The sequence below is a fragment of the Amphiura filiformis genome, chromosome 14 (assembly GCF_039555335.1).
Source record: "Amphiura filiformis chromosome 14, Afil_fr2py, whole genome shotgun sequence".
Lineage (NCBI taxonomy): Eukaryota > Metazoa > Echinodermata > Ophiuroidea > Amphilepidida > Amphiuridae > Amphiura > Amphiura filiformis.
Genome location: NC_092641.1, coordinates 7,568,399 through 7,580,689, shown reverse-complemented (window position 1 = coordinate 7,580,689; position 12,291 = coordinate 7,568,399). Strand labels below are relative to the sequence as shown.

The 12,291-nt window shown below is 36.3% G+C and overlaps 1 protein-coding gene across 1 annotated transcript; it reads left to right on the top strand.

Annotated features, from left to right (window-relative positions):
• Positions 1 to 7,942: 7,942 nt before the first annotated feature.
• Positions 7,943 to 11,980, top strand: LOC140169158 (uncharacterized). Its single transcript, XM_072192415.1, has one exon. It carries the CDS (start codon positions 7,943 to 7,945, stop codon positions 11,978 to 11,980), a length of 4,038 nt encoding a protein of 1,345 aa, XP_072048516.1.
• The last annotated feature ends 311 nt before the right edge of the window (positions 11,981 to 12,291 follow it).

Genomic DNA, 12,291 nt, shown 5'->3' with positions numbered 1-12,291 from the left:
TGCAAGTCAAGTCTTGAACGATGCTCATTGCTAACTTGATATCAATAGCATAGTAGGCTGAACATCGCTGTTGCTGATTATAACTTGATGTGTTCAATCGTGATGTGAAGCAAATGTACATTGTAAAATATAACAACGATAAATGATTTTATTATCAATGATATATGCATCAAAAAACGACACAAGGCACATTTGCCAGATGTCACAAATTGATTTCAAATTACTATAGATAAAAAGATTAAGCAAACTCATACCCTTTATGATAGTGAACAATTCAAATATCGTGGCCCGAAAATGTTCGAGTCCCCTATGTCGTTTACATCGAAATATGATATTTAAAGTACATAAGCTTAAGTCAATGGTACAATTTGTAATTCCTGAGATGTAATTCCTTTCCTTTGATAATCATTATGTCACAGTTGCTGTTGTTATATAGTTAAATACGCTTGTAATCATAGTAATGTAAGCATTCAATTTCATTGTTCATTGGCTTGTTTAGTGTGTTTATGCTACTTTAATATGTTGCAGGTTTGTATAAACATTTTAGAAATATGTAAAACATTCAATTAGAACATTTTTTTTAGATATACACAAGTGAACATGCACCATTCAAGATTTGACTTTTCCACAAAACACGTTTCCACAGGTTGATACATAATTTTCTGAATTGTCTTCAGTTTCAAACATTTAACTGAATTCAATTTCGCAAAATAGGGAACCAGTTTAACTTTCATCGTTTTTTCAGGATTGTTTCATTCCATTTTCCCCATGGATTAAAAACAGAGCTTCCAAAGTAAAGTACCATTTACGCATACCAATACGGCTTCTGATACAGTGTCTCAACAGAAAAAATCAAGGGTCACAGCTGCCAGAATCCATGTGAGCGGTTCATCTTCCAGCCCTTGGAAGCCCTGCTGATTCTTGTATATTCCGCCATCATGCATGGCCAAAAGATGTAATTTTTCCATTTTTAAGTGAGTCCGCTACATATGGTATTGACGTCAAACAATGTCTCTCTATATATGCACAGCCGCGTATTTATGGCGTCCTGTTTACTCGCTGGCGTGCCCCAGCCCCAAGAGACAAGTTTTAATGTCACTACCACTCTGAATTGCTATACTGTATAAACGTGATGCAGTGATGTCTTTTAAGAAACTGTTTACTAAATGCTCGGACCCTTTCTTTATTTAAAGGGAGTCTCTGGCAATCACAACATTATGCCTTGTATGTAAGAAAAATAATTATCAAGCACGCATCACGTGCTTTTATTTAAAACAAACTCATAGTGACCATAAAAAACAAATAACAACATCCGTCTCTCAACACGCGATATTCAAAATTCCTGGGCGCGAGAATTTTGAATAACCAGTCTTGAGAGCCGACTGTTTTTATTCGTTTTTAGGGTCAATATGAGTCTGTTTTAAATAAAACCATGTGTTTCGTGCTTGATAATTTTTTTCCAACATGTAAGGCGTAATGTTTTGATTGCCGGAGGCTCCTTTTAAATGGGCTGATTGATCCCAAATGTAAGTCAAGTCTTGAGCGATGCTCATTAGTAACTGTGTATCTATCGTAGCATAGTAACTGAACATCGCTGTTGCTGGTTTCAACTTGATGTCTTAAATCGTTAACATAAAGTACTATAATAAAGAAGAAACAAATGTACATTTTAAAATGGATTAACGATAAATTTATAATCAATGATGTGCATCAAAACGAAATTAAGGCAAACTTGTCCGACGTCAAATTGATTTTGAATTACTAAAAATAGTACAGAGTAATAAGGTTGAGCAAACTCATACGGTACCTTTTATAATTGTCATGAATTCAAAGAATTGTTCATATCGTGGCCCAAATGTCTGATTCTATGTTGTTTATCGAAATAATTATGATATTTAAAGGACATAGCCAATGGTATAACAATTTGTACTTCCTTTCCCTTGAAAATCATCTTACAGTTACTGTTATAATAGTTATAAGGTTGTAATATAAGCATTTAAGTTTATGTTCATTGGTTTGTTTATTGTGTTTACATGGAAGATTATGTTTGAAATAAAACATGCCACTTTGATATTGCATTACTTGTTTCGAAATTGTACGTGTTGCAAGCATCTTTTGACACGTTTAATATCTGTCAAAATATACAGTATTCAATAAACCAGTATTTTTGCCTAAATATAAAATTGAAAGCAAAAAAAGTACAAAAGTAACAACTCGCCAGAAAAAGTAGGTGACTCAATGAAAAAAGCTTAATTCAATTTGACATACTATTTGAGAAAATTTTGATAAATTATCAAATTCAACCATTTATACGCCACTTTCGCACAACCGCTTTACGCATTAAACATTTGATTTGTACTGTCGACTCTGGTACTGTATATTTTGATTGGGTTGGACGAGCGTGTCTAAACTAGATAAAATGATGAATACAGACTTGTTAATGATAAATACAGACTTGTTGATATACATACAAAATACAGACTTAATACAAATTAAATACAGACTAAAATTGTCGAATGACAGTTACAAGGTTTAACTAACACTCCAACATGTTAAGCGTTTGGATTTCTTATTAGTAATGAGTCTGAAAGTCTCAAACTATTTTTCCCTATTGTGGTGTACTTTTGTTGATGTAATCGTATTCCACAATTGAAGGAAAAAAAATACTTTTCATGGCTCATCGCTCGTTGGTAAAAATCCAATAATGCAAATGAGTGGCATATGAGTGTTAGCCAGAACCGTATAATTCTCACCCGACAAAATACAGACCAAGACAATACAGACAAGATGCAATACAGACCAAATCAATGCAGACGAAATAAATACAGACCAAAGTAATACAGACGAAACAAAATTGCTAAATGTTACTCTCTGTTCACGAAATGTGGCAAATAGCCAGTCTCGTGCTACATTCCGTTAGCCAAACAAGCAGCGTGCAACATTTATCTTTCAAGGTGAACATAGATATTGTAATCTTGCTACCATGGTAAACTTAAAATTAAAAGATAACACAATCCACTATCCTACTGTTTCTCTTTTCTGTTTACGAACGGACAACAAACATGTATCCTTTATAATGAACATGCGAAATACAAAAGTATCAACTTCTGTCGCAGTGCAGAAGAAACGATTTTCTGAGACCAAACATACATACCAACGCAATACAGACAAAACGCAACACTGACAAAACAAATACAAACAAAACGCAATTCGCCGTAGAAGTGATGTAATAATCGGATACTGCCATAGCAATAGATGAATACAATTTTTGAATAGATCGCCCTGCATTACAAGCAGGTTGGACTAATCACCTAGCTGTGTATGTCAGCAAACAGATTGAATACAATACCACTCTAATCTTACACGAGCGAGTGATCAGCCTTTGACATCTATGGTTCAATGCATATAGGTACCATGTGAACGTTGTAGTGAAGGGCGATATATTCAAGATTGTATTCATATTTGCTATGGTAGTTCATCCGATTAATTACGTCACTTCTACGGTGAATACAGAAAAAGGTACAGACTAAGGCAATGCTATTCAGACAAAAAGTATATAGACTCTGTTAGATGGTCTATGCAAAAACATACAGACCAACCCAATACACATAAAACAAATACCAAAAGAAATACATGCCAAGGTAATTCAGACAAATAAAATACAGACGAAACATACAGATTACAGCAATACAGACAAAAATTGCTCGCCTATGAATATTTTACTAGTATACATAAAATGTGCTTCAGTAATGTAAACATATAATTGATTTAAACGACACAGATATAACTGTCATTGTCATAATTTTATGAAAATAAATTATGACCGTTAGAAAGCAATATTGCAAGCAAATATGTAAATTACTCTCAATGGTGCAACAATTCTGTAGTCAAAATCATAAACATGTAGTATGCCTTTGTACCAGTACGAATTTCTAGTATGAACTACCAGTACGAATTTCTAGTATGAACTACCAGTACGAATTTCTAGTATGAACTACCAGTACGAATTTCTAGTATGAACTACCAGTACGAATTTCTAGTATGAACTACCAGTACGAATTTCTAGTATGAACTACCAGTACGAATTTCTAGTATGAACTACCAGTACGAATTTCTAGTATGAACTACCAGTACGAATTTCTAGTATGAACTACCAGTACGAATTTCTAGTATGAACTACCAGTACGAATTTCTAGTATGAACTACCAGTACGAATTTCTAGTATGAACTACCAGTACGAACTTCTAGTATGAACTACCAGTACGAATTTCTAGTATGAACTACCAGTACGAATTTCTAGTATGAACTACCAGTACGAATTTCTAGTATGAACTACCAGTACGAATTCCTAGTATGAACTACCAGGACGAATTTCTAGTATGAACTACCAGGACGAATTTCTAGTATGAACTACCAGTACGAATTTCTAGTATGAATTACCAGGACGAATTTCTAGTATGAACTACCAGTACGAATTCCTAGTATGCCATCTACCAGTATGAACTACTAGCCCGGACTACTAGTATGCCTTTGTACCAGTACGAATTCCTAGTATGCCATCTACCAGTATGAACTACTAGTATGCCTTTGTACCAGTACGAATTTCTATAGTATGTCGTCTACTAGTATGAACTACTTGTTCCCGTAGTGAGAAATTCATATTAAACCATAAACATTATTCATGATTGAAATATTGAAACAATTCAAGAACATAAACACTGAATTATCATTATAAAAAACTATTAAATACGTATGTTTTCATATGATAATTTAAACGTAATAATCGACCGTAACGTCATGGGGCTTACTGTGTAACTGGTTCCGTATGGTATAGAGAACGCATTATTTTGCATGATACAAGTTCAAAGCGCATACAACCAAGTCCCGGGTAACGCTAAATGTTGCACACAATTTCGTATAACGAGTTGATAATCTGAACAGATTTTGTGGAAAAAATTGTAACGGATAGACTCTACGTGCAGTCCCGCTTACATTTACGACACGAAACGTGAAGAACTGGATGTGATCCAAACTTTAAAAAACTCAGTTTACACATAAATTTACAAGAATTCGAGAACTTTCATAAAGCATTTTGATTCAAGTTCAAAGAATATAATTATTGTTTGTTAAAAAGTTATTATTGTTACTATTGTATTCATAAAGTTGTAATTTTCTAGTTGAAGAATTCAAGAACTTTCATAAAGCATTTTGATTCAAGTTCAAAGAATATAATTATTGTTTCTTAAAAAGTTATTATTGTTACTGTTGTATTCATAAAGTTGCAATTTTCTAGTTGTATTTATATTTAATGTTACATTTTCCAGTTTACATATTTATATACAGATATCCTTTATTAGTTACCTTCGTTGACGTTATTATAACATTGTTTTCGAATTAATCTAGCATAATATTAATTCTATCAAATTATCTAGACACCGTAATAATGCCACGTCCATCAAAGAAATCACGTGTTGCAAAAGCAAACTGCAGTAAACGGAAAAGTAAGAAAATATCAGAAATACAATCTGAAAACAAAGAAGAATGCGAGAAAGAAATTATAATCATCGATGATAATATTCAACCAAATCCTGATTCGATTCGCATTGCCTACGTAAATCAAGTGGCTGGTACTTTCCATCAGGGTGATTTTTTATTTAGTGACCATTCTAGAGGTGTCCAATGCTCTTGCAATACATTAGTGTATCTTTGCCGCATTCCTTTTATTTCTCGAGAATTAAATACTGTGAATTTAGATCAAATATTGAAGGATGGCGATTATCTGTATAGAACTTTATCCCAGAAATTACGTCTATCAGGTGAACTCCACGAAAGTGGTTATTTAGAAAATACGCAATTACCTACAGAATGTAAATTACAAGACAACTCAACATATGCAATCAATTATGAACCCTTAAGATACTGCATACTCGAACAAGAGGATGGTAATGACCTAGAATCACTCAATGTACAATTGCAAGCAGCATTTGCAGTTTCAAATTTAAATATACTGATATTTCAATCGTACATGATGGCAATTTACAGGGATTCAGCATCCGGATGCTATATGTTCTTTGATTCACATTCACGGGATGAATTTGGGTTCCCCACAGCAAATAACGGTCATTCAGTACTGTTGGTTTTTGAAGACTTTGACAATTTACATTCTTACCTGAAAGTCTTATGTTCAAAATTGAAAGTCACAACTGAAATATTCGGTATTCAGTCGGTTCATATTCAAAAGACTAGCGAATTATTATCAGAAAATAGCAATCACGACGAGGCATGCTGTTCCACGTGGGCCAGAAGTCAAGATATACCACAAACGAAGTCGAAAGGACTTTCAAAATACCAAAAGTGGTATCAAAGTTTGACTACCGAACAAAAAAATGAAAGACTCGAAAAGAAGCGAAAAATGTCAAAAGAACAGTATGAATCAACCGAATACGCAGAGCATAAAAAAATGCGGGCACGTCAAAAATATGAAATTCCTGATAATGCAGAGAAAAAACGTCAGCAATCAAAGAAATCATATGAAATTCCAGAAAAGGCAGACAACAAACGTAATCAGGCACGTCAACAATCAAAGAAATCATATAAAATTCCCGAAAATGCAGAGAAAAAACGTCAGCAATCAAAGAAATCATATGAAATTCCAGATAATGCAGAGAAAAAACGTGATCAGGCACGTCAGCAATCAAAAAAATCATATGAAAATCCAGATAATGCAGGGAAAAAGCGTGATCAGGCACGTCAGCAATCAAAGAAATCGTATGAAATTCCCGAAAATGCAGAGAAAAAACGTCAGCAAACACAGTCAAATATGTACAGGAAAAATCGGATATTAGTACAGTTATTTTTCATTTTCAAGAATCCGTTAGAAACGATCAGCTTACATACGTGTGTCAGATATGTCAACGTATTTTTTTCAAGAGACAAGTCAGGGCACTGTACACTAGCGCCTATAATCGGTCTATCCTGGAGCAAAGTTTACCTTGCAACACCGATATAAATGCATTACCCGCTGACAAAAATGATGAAGTTCATGATCAAGTGTGGATTTGCAGAGCATGCCACGAGAATTTATTAAAAGACCGTGTGCCGAAGTTGTCAACTGTGAACAAATTGGCATTAGTACAACAACCGCACCAATTAGCCGAACTAAACATGCTAGAAAGACATCTCATTTCGCCAGCTATCCTATTTATGAAAATGATCCCATTGATTAAAGGTGCTCAAAAAGGTATCAATGGACAAGTCGTGTGCGTAAAAGCTAATGTTAATAACACCGCTGCATGTTTACCAAGACTACCAACGGAACAAAGTCTTATCCGGATCAAGTTAAAACGTCGCCTCATTTACAAAGGACATCATATGTGTCAGGACGTTAATCCAGAAAACGTTAGACAAGCACTTAAATGGTTGAAAGCCAACAATCCGGTATTTGAAGATATCGATATCAACTTTGATCAGTTTGATTCTGTGTTAGACGACCAACTGATTTCCGGCGAACACGATCAAGAAAATGACATCAGCGCAGAACCCCATTCTCCAAATGAGAGCGAACTCGCGACTGAATCTATAGCTAGCGACAGCACAGAATTGTACGAATACATCGATATTGATGAAGAGCAAGAGATGCACGACCAAGATGAGGATAGTACTGACAACATAGAAATGTCCGAATACGTCGATGAAGGACAAGACTTGGACAACCATGATGATGTTAATAATGATGATGCTGCTACTAATAATGATGATGACGATGATTGTAGTAATGATGACGAAGATAATGATGATCATCACATTACGAACACATCTGCTCCTCTGTATTCCTTTTTGCACCCGGTTGATTTTTCTCAATAATTATCTTGCTGATAAACATGACGAATCAATCCTCTGTATAGCTCCAGGAGAAGGCAATAGGCCACAAAAGGTTTTGGAAATGGAAGCGCAATCTTTTCCCGCCGAATTCCCGGATGGTTCAAATACTTTCAATGAGGACAGAGAAGATAAATTATCCCCATCTCGCTATTTCAATGCACGCATATTTTCAGCAGACAACAGGTTTGCCAGAAACCCAGAATATATCTTCTTTGCGTTGTATGCAACAGAGGTGCAACAGATTTGTGACAATATTCAAATTGCACTTCGCAGAGGTAGTACCAAGACTGCAGATGGAAGAAAGATAACAGCTTCAATGTTAAGAAACCATGAAGAAGTGAAGGGTCTGATTCGAAGAGATGAAGGATACAGATTCCTAGCCAAGATACGAGGAACGCCCGCTTACTGGGAAAAATCAAAGAGAGATGTTTTCGCAATGATACGCCAACTAGGAATTCCTACCTTTTTTATCACCTTTAGTGCTGCTGATAGACGTTGGATTGATATAGACAATGGTATCCTAATATCACAAGGAAAACAGCCAATGACTGCAGAACAGCATAAGAACATGACCTGGGAAGATCATTGTAAGATTATCATGTCAAATCCAGCAACAGCAGCCAGAATGTTTCAGCAAAGAGTTCATACGTTAATAAATGACGTGATTCTTTCTCCAGCCAATCCTATTGGAAAAGTCGAAGACTATTATTACAGAACCGAATTCCAACAGAGAGGTTGGCCACATATTCACATGATAGCATGGGTGAAAGATGCGCCAGAATTCGATAGAGAATCAGACGAGGAAATTGCTGAATTCATTGACAAATATGTGTCATGTGAACTTCCTCCAGAGGATGACGTCGAATTACATGAAATAGTATCAAAAGTACAGATGCATACTAAATCCCATACAAGGTCATGCAGAAAAACTGGTCAGATATGCCGCTTTAACTATCCTAGGCCACCATCGAACGGAACCTTCATTTCCAGACGTCCAGAACCCATAGACGATCTAGATCTAAATGAACTGGAAGCGGAAGTGAAGCGTGCAGATAGAAAAGAAAGCGAAGAGAATGCAAAGGAGACAATTAAGCAAATGTGGAAAGAAATTGAATCAGCCACCGATGACACAGATTTTGATGAAATCCTCCAGAAAATGCAAATAACACACAGTCAATTTGAAACATGCTTAAGCACACTTGCCAAAAGAAACACCGTCTATCTGAAACGACGTCTCAAAGATCAATGGGTAAACAACTACAATCCTCACTTGATAAGATGTTGGAATGGAAACATGGACATACAGTACATATTAGATCCATTTGCGGCTACAATATACATGCTCTCGTACCTGACGAAGTGTGAAAGAGAAATGGGTGACTTGCTCAGAAACGCACAAAGAGAAGCTAGAGAAGGGAATACCGATGTTCTTACAGAACTTAGAAAAATTGGTAACGTGTACTTGCAACACAGAGAAATCAGTGTAATGGGTGCTATTTACATGGTTTGCAGTATGCCTTTGAAACAAAGCTCACGTAATGTTGTGTTTGTTCAAACTGATGTTGATGGACACAGGATATCGTTGCCACTCCAACAAATTCAAGAGAATGCTGGAAATTCTGAAGAAGTTTGGCTAACTTCCCAAATTGAGAAGTATATCGGTCGACCAAAGATAGCAAAATATGAAAACATGTGCATGGCAAAATTCTTCTCTAGCCATTATCAAGTGTCTAGCAAGGAAAGTATACACACAGAAATCGAAACTGATGATCAGACAGATGATGACCAAAGTGATTATGAAGATGGAAGTGTACCAAAAGAAGTAATTAAGAGATTTCGACCAAAGAAAAAAGCTATCGCATTGTCGGGATGCTCAGCGAAAATGAAACAACGAACCACCGGAAAACCAGCTGTCATTCGTTATCCTCGAGTATCAATTCATAGGGATAAAGAGCGTTACCATATGAACATGCTACGCCTATATCTGCCACACAGAAGAAAGCAAATCAAACCTGAATCATATGAAACGTATGAAAGTTATCACTTACAAGGTCGCGTAACCATTAATGGGGAAATCGTTTCAGTTCAAGAAATAGTGCAACACAACATGAAAGAATTCGAACCAGATAACAGTGACCTAGATAATGCATGGGATGCACTCCAAGAAATACCCGACCTTCAGGATGCATGGAATGCTTTAAATCCACAAGCAGAACAACAACAGCAGGATGATAGATTGGAGCGTAATTTGTACGAGGATTCAGATGATGAGCTTGCTGAAATCGAAATTCCTGAATTACAGCAGCCGCAACAACAACATCAAGATATACCGAGGTGTGCAATAGAAACATGCCGTCCTGAAATTACAGAAGAACAAGCAGAATCTATGATGCGACAGTTGAACAACAAACAACGTCAACTATTTAACTATGTTACCAAGTGGTGCAATGACAAGGCCAGTGACCATACCCTATCACCATTCCACATTTTTCTTACTGGAGGAGCTGGAACTGGAAAATCACATGTGATCAAGTGCATAACGTATTATGCTAGAAAAACCTTTCTTCCAATGACAGAAAATGTTGAGGAAGTGACTGTTCTACTACTTGCCCACATGGGAACTGCCGCCTTTAATATATATGGCCAAACAATCTGTACTGGGTTAAAGATACCTCCCAAAGGATCACATCATTACACGTCTCTTGCAGAAGAATCTGTAAACACGTTGCGAATGAAGTATCGACACCTACAACTTGTCATTATTGATGAAATATCTATGGTGAGTGTACCACAGTTTGACTATATACATGGTCGATTGCAACAGATCAAAGGTTCTTCAGACACCACTTACTTTGGCAATGTGTCAATTCTTGCAGTTGGAGATTTTTATCAATTACCGCCTATTTCTCCAAGAACACCATTGTGTCTTCCACGTGATGATATATTAATGGACCTCTGGAACCTATTCAATGTTGTTGAACTGACAGAAATTATGCGTCAAAAGAAAGATGATGTCGTCTTTGCTCAAATGCTGAACAGACTTCGCACAAGGAAACGAAATGAACAAATAAGCGATATTGATATGAAGTTACTTCAGTCACGTACAGTTTCAGATAGCCATGATAACGGACTCTCCGCTCCCGATGACGCAATGCATCTATTTTATCGCAACGATGATGTCGATGAACATAATGAGAAAATGCTAGCTACCCTGAGTACACATATACATACGATACAAGCCATTGACATTGATCAAACAGGTGGGCGTATCATAAGAATAAATGAGAAACCACATAAGACAAAACGCAAAGATCGCAGCACAACTTTGGCAGATGAACTAAAATTAGCAGTAGGTGCCCGAGTTATGCTGATCTCGAACGTTGATGTGACTGACGGTCTGTGCAATGGAGTTTCTGGTGTATTTAAAGGTATCGAATTCTGCAACTCGACAAATATGCCAACTGTCGTATATGTCAAATGTGATAGTTCTCGTATTGGTGCCAAGGCAAGAATAACAGAATTCATCCCACCACATTATCAAGAATGTACTCCCATAAAGCCACGCAAGGAATCGTTTCAGTTGAAAGGAAAGACGTTTACCACAACCAGAGAACAGATACCGTTAAAACTTTCCTGGGCTGTCACCATTCACAAGATCCAAGGACAAACTACGGACCAAGCAGTAATATCAATGAAATACTTGCAGCAGGCAATGGCATACGTAGCACTAAGTCGAGTCACTCATCTTGATGGAATGTATCTGATGAATTTTGATGCCAAGAGAATCTATTGTGACGAAACTATTGCACCCAATATTGCCAAGATGTCACAATGTGATCTTTCCGTGGCTAACCCTTTATTAGAAATAAATCACAACAACTATTTCATTATTGCACATCATAACATTCAGAGCTTAAATCGACATTTCGAAGATATGAAAAACAATAGCGAGTTCAGAAAAGCTCACGTTATTTGCTTATCTGAAACCTGGTTGACAAGTAGCAATAACCCTGAAACAATTGCAATTGATGGTTACTCATTGGAATCAATCAATTCTGGTAGTGGAAGAGGGTTGCCATCTATGTTCAAAACAGTGTGAAATACAATGTATTACCATTGATAACTGAGCACTCCGACGTATTAGCGATAAGAACATCAGGAAGAAGCAACTTGCTGATTGCAGCTATATACAAACCTGTTGCAACAAGCTCAAGAGTATTCAATGATGAAATGAATGAGGTAACAGCCCAGATTGAAAATCTAGAAACAGATTTTAAAGTCCTTGTGGGAGACTTTAATCGTAACTTGATGAAAGAGCAAGTCCTTCCTGCATTCAGACAATACAATCAAGTGATTGAAGACCCAAGTACTACCAAAGGAACTCTTCTGGATCATATATATATCAAACCA